The sequence below is a fragment of the Chiloscyllium plagiosum genome, unplaced genomic scaffold (assembly GCF_037043375.1).
Source record: "Chiloscyllium plagiosum isolate Xiang-an unplaced genomic scaffold, Cpla_swu_hap1 HiC_scaffold_2, whole genome shotgun sequence".
NCBI lineage: Eukaryota > Metazoa > Chordata > Chondrichthyes > Orectolobiformes > Hemiscylliidae > Chiloscyllium > Chiloscyllium plagiosum.
The window spans coordinates 139,525,335-139,538,351 of NW_028270140.1; the positions used below are offsets into that span (position 1 = coordinate 139,525,335).

The window sequence follows — 13,017 nt, forward strand, 5'->3', positions numbered from 1 at the left end:
GGATGTGGGTACGATTACAACGTGTAAAAGACATTGGATAAGTGAATGGATAAGGAAGGTTTAGAAGGATATGGCTCAGTAGCAGGCAGGTGGGACTAGATTAGTTTGCGATTATGTTCGGCATGGACTGGTTGGACCGAAGGGTCTGTTTCCGTGCTGTATGACCCTGTGACTCTATAACAGTGACTGCGAGGTGTGTCCAAATGTGTATATTTGATCAGTAATTGAGCGAGTTCACATCCACACATAGAAACAGAATCGGAAATCGCTGGTAAAAAGAAAACTCGGCAGACCTGGCAGCAGAGTTAACGTTTCGGGTCCAGTGACCCTTCCTCAGAACTGATACAGATACATAACACAAATACGGAGCTGGCTCAGTCTACCGGCGTATAAGCTGACACAAAAATAGAAGCACCTCTTGCCTTCCGCACATTTGCTCTGAAAGCTGTCACCCTCAGCCATCAGCCTTTCCCCAGTGGCCCATCAGGTCGAGCCCACGGGAGAGCTCCAATGCCCTGCCTCTTCCCCCGCTGCTGGTTTGCCAACCATGCCGTCGATCAAAGCTTTTGCCCTTCCCTCCCGCTCTTCCCTGGTTTGCAGCGTGAAGTTTAGCTGCACGGCGTGTCTTCCCCCCCACCCCCCTCCCTCTCTCTCCGCTCCTGGCAAAGCTTCACTTGATAGAAAATGTTGCTGGCGGAGCGAGCGGTCAGCAGGAGTGACCGCCCCACTCCTTCCACCGCCAAGGCGATGCCCTTGACTTTGAAAACGTGATCCCGGGACCTTCCGTCACCGCCGACAGGAGAGAGAGAGAGAGAGAGAAACAAATACATTCGTACTGAAAAGAAAACGGCAAAACACTGAATCTTTGTCTTTGGCATTTCGAAAAGGCGGCAAGATATTCCCCCAAATGCTGTTGAGAGGCGAGCGCTGTCCATGGTGCTGGAGGTTAAAGGAGTCAAGTCAGTGAGGAGAACTCAATTAAACTACAGTTCAGCCATCCTTCTGCTAGAGTCAACATGATCGAAGGCAAATGTCACTCGTTAGCTGCTTTGTGGGGTTATGTCTGGGGAGTAGCAGTGTTTCTAAGGTAAGCGCAATCTACTTTTACTGTTATTTCCGTTCACCCTCAGATATTGAGCTGACATCTCTTGGTCTGCAGCCTGTTGATGTGCTGTGTTTTTGAGGCAAAATAGAACAATTCAGAACACCTCTGGATGTAAAGGCATTTTACAGGGATTACGAAGTTGCACAGACTCGATAGTGTTTACAAAAATCAACGCATCGTAATTTGCTCGTGTCAAGTGACTAAGACTTTTGCATTGGGTAAAACTTATTCTTTTGCACTCCCAATCAGAGCTTTGCAACTTCTCCAGAACCGTTTGTTACACAGGTGTGAGATAGAATGCAACAGAAAACCAAAGGCAGACTGGTGATTTGCCAGTTATTGCATTTTGGGGATCGGTTCAGTTCAACGCCACAGGTTGAAAAGATGTTCCGTGCAGCAGGAACGCAAAGCGAGCGAACACTTCTCAAGTCGGTGCACTGATGCTGTGGTCGTTTTGGTAAAGATTCTGTTGGATTCAAGTTGCATCTAAAATTACGAATTCCAGCGTGACTATAGCATTGAAAGCACGACTCCGCATTAATTCAAGGCAGAACACCGTGAGCAGAATCTAATTACATTCCTTCTTCGAAAGGAAAACAAATGTGGGTCCGAGATATTGCCTATTAAATTGGTCGTGTCCTTTCATGTAGACAACGGAGATACTGTTTAATGGGCTTTAGTGCCGTTCAGTTAACTTGCCTCACACCGTGCACCAACTAGTGGCCAGGGAGTTCATTTCATCGGCTGGCCAGCGTCTTATTACCAACCTTTCCGGTCTAATTCACACAAAATGTCACAAAATAATGTTGGCTGAGCAATGGCTAAGTACAAAGTAGAGATTTATGCGAATTTTAATTGATAGTTGTACAGATTTTGTTGAGGGGTTGGAGTGGCGGCGTTGAAGTGATAAACAGCTGGTAAGTGAATTAAATTGTACTAAATGTAAAAGTTTAGAGTTGTCAGGAATGGAGCTCCCGTCCCATGCAGAAAGAATTCACGGGAGTGAGTTCTGACACTCAAGTCTTCCACTTGTGATTTGCAAAATGATAGCCTCTCGGGAAAAAATAATTCTGTATGTATGTGTTTAACAAACAACAAAACTTACAATGACTAATAAATTTTAAAGGGCAATTTGGGAATCCTTATTGGATTATTTTCCTGTTACGATAAGGAATGATTGTAACAGATGTGTTTGCAATGGTCAAATATATCAGATACAGTAGAATCATAAAAAGCAGGGAAAAATCTTTCAAAAAGCGTCCCTATTAATTTGACCTTTGATATTTGTGAAGACTATTTATCTCCAGTTTATCTCCTTTATGGTTTGACTGTAACTAGGATCCCTATTACTTTGCTTGTTAAATGTTTCCATTACTTTAATATATATTGTGTTAGTTCGCAATCATTTCGTAATTGAGCAATTGTTGAGTGTTTCAGAGATTGTATTGATGGTTTCTCACTTTGTTTTTCCAGAAATTATATCTATGTTGTAAATGATTGGAATTCCCTGAAAAGTGCATTTGGTTGACTAGGGCGTCAACACTTTTGAAAAGGAAATTTGATATAGTTTTTTATAATTTTTTTGGTCTGTGGAGCTCATGATTGAAACTGCAAGTCAATTTCAGGGATCAAGTGTGTAATAGCCTTAGTGCTTCATAATGTCACGTAACGTTACGTCAATATCAATATGTCTAGGCAATTTGTTTATACTTCACACATAAATGCTTTGAACAATTAACTTCAATTTTTAATTTATTTTGTTTCTGGTCAAGCCATTGGGTTTTATATGGTTTGCAGAATCCTCGAGTCAGTGGTGCTCATAGAATAAAACAAGGCCATTTGGCTCAGCATGTACCAGCTTGATGGGTTATTTATTTTATCCCACTCCCCTGTTCATTTCCCAAAGACCTCTAAGTATTTGACCAAATTAAGTTAAAAAACACACAACACCAGGTTATAGTCCAACAGGTTTAATTGGAAGCACACTAGCTTCCAATTAGTGTGCTTCCAATTAAACCTGTTGGACTATAACCTGGTGTTGTGTGATTTTTAACTTTGTACACCCCAGTCCAACACCAGCATCTCCAAATCATGTCCAAATTAAAGCCACATTAATGTCTTTTTTTGGTGTGACACCAGACATGTGTGAATTAGATGCAAATGGGAATGATACAATGTTACAATATTTGTCACTGCTGACATTGACTGAAAACTTTGATTAATGCATATGTTCTGTGAAAAATATTGAAGATTACCTTAGACAGCTAAAATGATTGACATCAATTTTAGTAACTAGAGTCAGAAACTGTCGGTTAACATTGAATAATTATCGGAGTCAAATTTTGGAGTTTAAGCAGCAAATTAGAAATGCTGATGGAGTAGTTGATAATCTACATTGTGTATCTTCACGATGTACTGTAAATATAATAGAAGCTGGTGTATTATAATTTAGTTCTTAGTCTGGTGGCAACTCACCAAAGCTATATCTGCTTTGTTTTTACTGGATTTGAAGAGGTTGGTCTGATGCATATTGAGTTGTTAATATCTGGAATGCACAAACTGAAAAGCTAGTGTAAGGAAATTCAATTGTAATTTACAAAACAGAATTGGATATCTATTTGAAAATGTAAAAAATAATTACAAACAATAAAAAAGGATCTGGAGACAGACCATTTTCATAGCTATCAAAGTATGCAGCACTTTGAACTGAGATGAGGAGAATTTGATTTTCATTCAGAAGATAGTGAGCTTATGGAATTCTCTACAATAGAAGTTGTGGAGGCTAAGTCCCTGAATATATTGAGGAAATATATATTTCTAGAGACCAAAGGAATGAAGAGGTTTGGGGAGAGAATGGCTGTATGGTGTTGAGATAAATGATCAGCCATGATTATGTTAAATTACAGAGCAAGCTCATTGGCTCAATGGCCTACCTGCTCTTATGAATAAGTTTTCTATGTTTGCTGTCAAGCTGCTCACTCAAGTCCCGGCTGATTGCAGGATTCCATTACATGTCCTTCCTGTAGTTGATTATAGCAGTTTGTTTGAAGCTGAATGGAGGATATAGTGAGATCAAATCACATGGACAGAAAACTTTAAAAGGGGAATCATCAAATCATAGAGTGATTAAATCACAGAACGACACCATTTGGTCCACTGTGTCTGTGCCAACTCTCTGGATGAACGTCTTACTTTGTATCATTCCACTGCCTTTTTGCTTCAACTCTGCCCATTTTTCCTTTTCAGGTCAAAAAAAATATAATTCTCTCTTGAAAGACTTGATGAAAAATCCTCTGCTAGACTGTCATGGGATTTGTGTAGAAGCAGGTCATTCAGCCCATCAGGTCCACACCAACCCTCTGAAGAGCATCCCACCCAGACCCATTCCCTACCCCTGTAGTGTAGCATTTCGCACATTTAATCCACTTATGTTGCACATCTTTGGACTGTAGGAGGAAACTGGAGCACCCAGAGGAAATTTATGCAGACATGGAGAAAATTTATAAACTCCACATGGGATCGAATTGAACCCAACTTCATGGTGCTGTGAATTGAGTCTGGGTCACTGGCTCAGTGCTAACCACCGTACTACCATGCCACCCTAACTTAGCTACTCACTACATAAGGACATGTTTTCTTATGTCTCTTATTGATTTTTGGACACCATTTAAAACTGTGCCCTTTATTCCCCCATCATTCCATCAGTTTTTTCCTTTCTGCTTTGGTTATTATGGATCTTTGAATCAAATCTGACCTGAACGTTCTCTGTAGAAAATAGTTCCCCTTTCTCCAAGCTATCTACATAATAGAGCTTCATCATCCATGAAACCATTCTCATGAATCTTATCAACTGCCCTTCAAAATAACGTTATATCGGCCAAACCTTGCCTTTAAAAAGATTATTATAGTTTCCTATATTTTGTAGCTTCTTATTCTTCATGTTTTGAGCTCCAGCTGAGGGGACAAGTGAGCACCTGCAAGTATCTTTATGAACTCTGAAAATGCCTTCTGTTCCTAACCAGTAGGAAATAATGAGACGTGATCCATGCTGAGGTCCCCGCTGATGGTTCACCTTCCTTATTTAGTGCCTTGCCTGATGAATGTACTGAAACTTGACAGCTCACCACCAAGCAGTGTAAGTGCTACTGAAGCTGTATTTCTCACATCGCTTCCAAAGAGCACCAACATATTTTCGGTAAAAACAATGACTGCAGATGCTGGAAACCAGAGTCTAGATTAGAATGGTGCTGGAAAAGCACAGCAGTTCAGGCAGCATCCGAGGAGCAGCAAAATCGATATTTCGGGCAAAAGCCTCTTTTGCCCGAAACGTCGATTTTACTGCTCCTCGGATGCTGCCTGAACTGCTGTGCTTTTCCAGCACCATTCTAATCTAGACCAACATATTGTACCATTGGGCATTCTTTGTGCAAGCATTCACAATGCAATTCAACCAAAAACATTAAATTTGGCTTACAATATGTATTGAAAGAAATTTAGTATTCATCGTTTTCATGATACTGGATGTGCTAATTGAATTCAAACCCTCGGTTCATTCAATGATTAAATTCCTTTGTATAGTGAAGTGGTTTCAAAATAAATTGATATATAATTTCTTAAAACATGAGATTTGTTGCTCCGGGTGTAGCATGAAGGAAACGTTCTATATTTTAAAAACAGTTTGGATTATGTGGCTTGGAAAGAAACTTGCTGGTGGTGATGTTCCTTTGCATCTGCTACTCTTGTAAAAGTCATGGATATACAAGTTGCTGTTGGAAAAGCCTTGGTGAGTTCCTGCAGTGTATTCTGTAGATAAGGTGCAGTGCTGCTATTCTGCAATGGTGGCAGAGGAAGCTAATATTTACTGAAATTAATAAAATAGATAAGACACCTGTAGGGATAGCAACAACCAAATTTATGAAACAAGTTTAACCTTGTGAAACATCACTTCACAGAAGGTTTATCAAATTAAATTTAGCACAATCAAAACCAATTCAAATGATTTTTAAAGGAGAAGCTCAATGACTTAGAAAACTACAAGTATACATAGTGATGAAAAATGGGACATCACCAGAAGTGCATTGAAATTATGAAGTCTAGAGGTAGTAAAGGCAAAGATGAAGTTTTACCATGAGTCACACTACTCTCGAATTCCTGTTAATAACATTTCCTACATTCAAAATGATGACTACATTTCAAAAGCACTTCATTGACTGCAAACCACTTTAAGTTTTTTGAGATCATGAAAGGTGTGTAGTGTAATAAATGCATGTTTTTCTATTTGTGTGTTGTTGTCTAGAATTGTTTATAGTGTTAAATTGTGAAAGGCTGTGCTCTTGACATGTATGAAATGAATGCTCATCACAAGTATAAAGAATTATACTGCTCCTCGGATGCTGCCTGAACTGCTGTGCTCTTCCAGCACCACTAATCCAGAATCTGGTTTCCAGCATCTGCAGTCATTGATTTTAACAAGTATGAAGAAGACATGGAAGTGCAATATTAGACATTCAGTTACTCCTCACTACCACAAATGCTTTGTACTCTGCACATTTATATGTAACAATGTCTACACTTGAACAGTCATTAGTCAGCCCTTGCTCTGCACCTCTGACTCTTCTGTACCTTTTTGACCACAAGCACATTCTACCTTTCCCGATTTCCAGGTTAATGTATTTTTCACTCTTTATTTGACTGTAAAACTTTGCACATTGTGTTCTGTGAATCAAAATTGGTCCTAGTCAGATTCAGTAGAAACCTTTCCCATTCCTACAGCATCTCCTGACAAAGAAATTGGTCAATTGTTGTAAGAACACCCCCAAGGTTTGAGAGAGCAATGTCTGTAGCATGAAGGAAAAGTTCTATATTTTCAAAACAGGTTGGTGTATGTGGCTTGGAAAGAAACTTGCAGGTGGTGATTTTCCTTTGCATCTGCTACTCTTGTATTTCTACACGATAAAAGTCATGGATATACAAGTTGCTGTTGGAAAAGCCTTGGTGAGTTCCTGCAGCGCATTCTGTAGATAAGATGCACTGCTGCTATTCTGCAATGGTGGCAGAGGAAGTGATCTTGGTGTTGGATGCGGTGCCAAACAAGTGGGCTGCTTTGTTCTGGATGATTGCCATAGCTCTTGAGTGTTGTTGGAGCTGTACTCATCCAGACAAGTGAATAATATACCATCATGTGACTTGTGGATACCAGATAGGTTTTGAGAAGTTAACGTTTCTAGTCTATTATTCCGTTACTTGCAGATTTGTCCAGCATTGCCTTTCCAAGTTCCAAAAATATCTTCCATTCTCCGCAGTTAACAAATTTCCCCATACCTCTTGCTCCTTTTATCCCCATGACTCTTTTTTTTTCCATTCATGACACCTTACTCCCTAATGCCAAACTGTTTTGCTTATCCTTGTCTGAAGCATTGATGCTGAGAGCTATCACAGTTCTGCAATGTTTAAAACTAGTCTTAATAATGACAACCGTGAAATCAACATCAATTGCTGTAAAAAGCCATCTCATTCATTAATTTCCTTTGGGGAAAGACAACTACCATTTTAACCTGATCTGGACTATTTAGCAAACCACCCAATTCAGGAACTATTTGAGAGAGGCAATAAATGTTGGAGTTGCCGGTGACACTCACATTCAGTGAAAGAATAAACAACCAAACACTGTCTCTGGTTTGGCTCTTCCATGTTTACTTCAACTTCAATCTGACGAAGAACATCCACACATGGTGGAAGCGAAAGGGAAAGAAAAATCAACAAAAGTCTGTTCCAATAAATGATAAATTTGAATGATGAATTCTGCAACTTCATAAATGAAAATACAGTTTACACTGAGGATAACTAAATATTCTAACAATAAATTTTCTTTAAATTTATTCTTTCATGGAATGTTGACTTTGCTGACATGGCCAAAATGTGCTGCCCATCCTTGAACTGACTACCCATATCCTATATCCCATATATTAAGAGTCATTGCTGTGGATCTGAAGTCACATTTGGGCCTGGCAGGGAGAATAGATTTCTTTCCCTAATGGACATTAGAGAATGCAATCATATTTTTTTGAAATAAGAAACAACAGTATCTCTCATCATTATCACTGAGACGAGTTTGACATTTCCAGATTTTGGTACCGAATTCCAACAGCTAGCATTTGAACCCACAACCCCAGAGCATTAATGTGGACCATTCAATTACTAAGTGAATGACATTGCCACGAACCCACTGTCTCCCCTTTAGAAGTTGACTGACAGTTTTATTATGTGATTCTTAATGACTGTTATAAATATAATTTATATTAATTTGTTTCATATAAAATCAGCATCTGTTGCATTCATGTAATCATGACATCTACATCTGAATGAGTGGCATTAAAGAAAATTCCTTCATAGGTGACCAGAAGAAATCGCAACAGGAGTCGGCCCTTCAAGCCTACTCCATCATCTAATAGGATTGTGGCCAATCTGACATTCCTCACATCCAATTTCCTACCTTTTCTCATAACCCTTGATTGCTCAACTGATAACAATTAACTACCTCAGCCTTAAATATACAGGAGGACTCTTTCCTGGTTGAATTATTTAACCTGTTTGTTAACTGGTATTCCTTTTTATTGAGGACTGATTCCTAAACAGCCTGATCTACACAGTCAATATGTCTCAGGTGTAACTCAGTTCTCATTAGGGAACTGTTGTTTCACTGGCTGGTTACAGCCTGTGTTATTCTTTTCTCTTTCAGTTTGAGAAAAGGACCATGTTGATTGTGTAGCAGGGCTTAACTCTTACACTCTATTTTACTGTATATGTCGTCACTGTTTTTTTGATGTTTGGACTGAGCCCTTGTGAGAAAATACATCTTACCAAATGAGCAGTTTCTGTGGGTAGGTCTGGCCCTGGGACTAGGCCTCTTAAGACTGAATGTGTGTGCATGCCGGGAGGTGAGCACTTGCTGCATCCTGGACTTTGGGAGTGGACCCTACCTTGGGAAGTGGATCAAACTCCTGTGAGTTAACTGCAGCTTCACAATGTACTGTGTTCCTGTGAGTGGGCCAGGACTCGATAGAGACAACACCGGTGTTCAGTGGGGTGTGCATTTGCTGCCTTCAGGAGTGGACTCTTCCCTCAGTTGTGGACTCTGTTTTTGGCAATGCACTCGGCAGTCTGGAGTGGACTCCATTTCTGACAATTCACTTTGTATATTGGAGTGGAGTGGGCTCCGTTCCTGGGAATTGACTTGACATTTTGAAGAGAACTGTTTATTGTAATAAACTCTGTACCACTGTTTGGTAGTTGACTCTCTCATGTTACTTGGTGGGGTTATCACCTGCACTGTCTTGTGTGTCCCTGGGTCTGGCAGGCCTTGCTCTGTGCTGGGAGGCTCACAGGTTGTCCCAAAAGCTGTCACCCTGAGAGTCAGAGGATGGGTAGGCCGTCCTGTGAACCTAATGGTGGGTAGGCCAGCCTGATACTGGTCATCCCGAGAGCCAGAAGGTGGGTAGACTGTTCTGAGCCTATGGTCCTGAGAAGAGGCAGTTGGGACGGGGTGTCCTAGAGGTGGCCAGAAGGTGTCAGATCAGCCGAAAACCATAAGGTGCATAGGGGCAGGCTGAGATCCAAAACGTTTGTGGGCTGCCCTGTGCACTGTCATCCAGGGAAGGGGACAGGCTGTCCTAGAGGTGGCCGGAAGGCGTGCTAGGGCAGTCCACAGGCCAGATGGCACATCTGGGTGGGCGAGGGGCAGACTGAGGGCTGGAAGGTGGGTAGGCTGTCCTCAGCACTGTCACCCTGGGCAGGTATAGGGGTGGGCTGCCCTGGAGGTGGCTGGAAGGTACAAAGGGCGGTTCGGGAAGCCAAAAGGTGGATAGGCTGCCCTGACCGCTGTTTTCCTGAGGGGATGGGGAAACAGGACGGGCTGTCCGAGAGGTGACTGTAAAGTGGTTCAGGGTGGACCAAGAGCCAGAAAGGGCGTAGGGGCAGGCTGCCTTAGAGTGGCCGGAAGGTAGAGGGATGGTTGGTTTGCTGGGGAGGTCTGTATTTTATGCACTTAATGTAATTGGACTGTCTTATACGTACTTGTCATTGTTCCTGGTTTTTCTGATGACTGAAACTGAGATTTGAGGTTTGTTATTTCCCTGAAAACTGTTTGAATGGTAGGGTTTGGGGCCTGACTTTGCCATTCCTCTCCCTTGTGAAATTGCTGTTTCTCTGTATACAGCTGTTACTGTTAATTGTTTTGTAAACTGTATTTAAACAAAACAGGAGATTGAGTGTCAGTTTAGGGGACTGACTCTAAGCTGGTTAGGCCACAGTCAGTGTGCTCCTGCTGCTGTTGTTTGAGGAGAGTTTCTTTTCCTTCTCTCTCTCTTCCAACCACCACTCCCCCTCCTCACCGGAATATTTGTTTTTTAATGGTGGGTAGGCCAGCCCGATACTGGTCATCCCGATATCCAGTTCTGTTCTTTTCTGTGTTAAAGGGGATAAAATATAACCAGGGGATCATTAGCTCAGGGGATTAACTGAGCTGACAGAAAAAAAACAAAGATTAGAACCTCATCAGTTCAAGCGACTGATTCTGAACTGGCTGGTACAGTCAGTGTCCTGTGTACAATTAAATAAAGGCTAACTTGGTGGTGGGATAACTGCCTCTGTGCAGTTATTTCATACACCATTCTGCCTATTGTCTCTGTTCTGCCATTCAATCATGGTGATATGTTTCTCAACCCCATTCTCCTGCCTTCTCCTATAACCCCTGACACCCTTACCCATCAAGAATTTATCTCTTGCTATTTTAAATACAATGTGGCATCCACCGCCTTCTGCAGCAATGAGTTCCATAGATTAACCATCCTCTGTCTGAAGACATCTTGGTTTTAGAAGATCATTCCTTTAGTTCGAGGCTGTGCCCTCAGGTGGGAACATCTTCTCCATGTTGACCCCATCAAGACCTCTCCATATTTTGTAAGTTTCAATCAGATTATCCCTTATCTTTCTGTACTCCAAGTCCAGTCCCAGAGTCTTCAATCTCTCCTCATACAACAAGCCCTTCATCCCTTGGATCATATTTTTAAAGCTCCTGTAGACCCCACCCACCCCCACTCCAATGTCACCACATCCTTCCTTAGGTCTGGAGCCCAATATTGCTCTCAATATTCCAAACGCGTTCTGAGCTTACACAGCTTCCGCTGTGAACTTAGCAACGATGCCCTCAGTTCCTTTGTCCAGATTGTTAATGTATAATGTGAATAGTGGTCCCAAAACTGACCCCTGCAGAACTCTACTAGTACTGGCTGCCTATCTGAAAAAGATCTTTGTCCCGACTCTCTGGCTTGTGCTAGTCAGCCAATTTTCTGTCCATGCCAGTATGTTGCCCATAACACCTTGGGCTCTTAGCTTAGTTAGCAGCCTCCTGTGTGGCACCTTGTCAAAGGTCTACTAGCTCTCCTTTGTCTAACTTGCTCATTATTTCCTCAAAGAATGGGATGTGCACCACCTGCTCCTGGTGATTTTATCCACCGATGAGACCTTTGAGCTTCCCTAGCACCTTGTCCTTCGTGATGGCCTCTACACTGATCTCTGACCTCTGGTATGCTGCTGGTGTCTTCCACTATGAAAACTGATGGAAAGTATCTACTCGGTTCCTCTACCAATTCTTTGTTCGCTATTCCTACTTCTCTGATCTCAATTTCCAATAGTGCAATGTCCACTCTTGCTTCTCTCTTATACACCTAAAAAATCTCTTGCAAATTTCTTTGAAATTACTAAATAGCTTACTCTCCTATTTCATCTTCACTCCACTTATTACTTTTTCTAGTTATCTTCTGCTTGCTTTTAAAGACTTCCCAATCCTATGGCTTTCCATTAATCTTCACCAGACTGTATACTTTCTCTTTTGCTTCATGCTGTCCCTGACTTCCCTTGTCAACCATGGTTGCTTCGTGCTCCTCTTAGTGTGCTCTTCTTCCTTGTGATGAATTTCTCCTGTGCCAATCCTGCCATTGCGGCCCCACCCCCCACCCTTTCCTGCTAGGCTGTCTGTCCAATAATCTCTGGCCAGCTCCTCCTTTATGTATTTGTAGTTTTCTTTACTCAACTGTAATTCGGTTACATCTGATTCCAGCTTCTCGCTCTCAAACTGCAGGATGAACTTTATCATATCATGGTCACTGCCTAAGGGGTTCCTTCACCTTCAGCTCCCTAAATCAAGTCTGCCTCATTGCACATCACTACATCCAGAACTGGCTGTTCCCTAGTAGAGTCCACCATAAGCTGCTCCATAAAAGACCTTGTAGACATTTCATGAAGTCCTTTCCTTGATCTGCTACCAACCTGATTTTCCCAGACTACCTGCATATTGATGTCCCCCATGATTATTGAAATAGCACCTCTCTTACATGCCTTTTCTACCTCCTGGTTTATTTTCTTCCCCACATCCTGACGACTGCTTAGAAGTCTGTACACAACTCCCATCAGGATCGTGCACGACTACATCCAAATCCCTTTGTTGTTGTGCTCGACTGGTTCCATAGAACGTAGCACAGTACAGCATAGAACAGGCCCTTCAGCCCACGATGTTGTGCTGACCCCATGTGAGGTAAACCTAACGTACAAACCTTCAAGGTTCTGTGACCATATGCATGTCCAGCAGTCTCTTAAATATCCCCAATGACCTCACTTCCACAACTGCTGCTGGCAACGCATTCCATGCTCTCTCAACTCTGTGTAAAGAACCCTTCCTTATTTTCTCCAATGAAAAAAAATCCGAGCTCAGTCAAACCCTCTTCGTAAGATAAGCCCTCCATTCCAGGCAGCATCCTGGTAAACCTTCTCTGAACCTGCTCCAAAGCATCCTATATTTCCTATACATCTTTCCTATAATAGGGCAACCAGAACTGGATACAGTATTCCAAGTGTGG

At 41.8% G+C, this 13,017-nt stretch overlaps 1 protein-coding gene across 2 annotated transcripts in view; it reads left to right on the forward strand.

Moving 5' to 3' along the window:
• The first annotated feature begins 642 nt into the window (after positions 1-642).
• glra3 (glycine receptor, alpha 3) overlaps positions 643-13,017 on the forward strand; it is a 223,113-nt gene continuing 210,738 nt past the window's right edge. For both annotated transcript variants that reach the window (XM_043704625.2, XM_043704642.2), the window contains exon 1: positions 643-1,087. In XM_043704625.2, the coding sequence (XP_043560560.2) occupies positions 1,017-1,087 (71 nt within the window). In that variant the 5' untranslated portion in view covers positions 643-1,016. The remainder of the gene's footprint in view (positions 1,088-13,017) is intronic.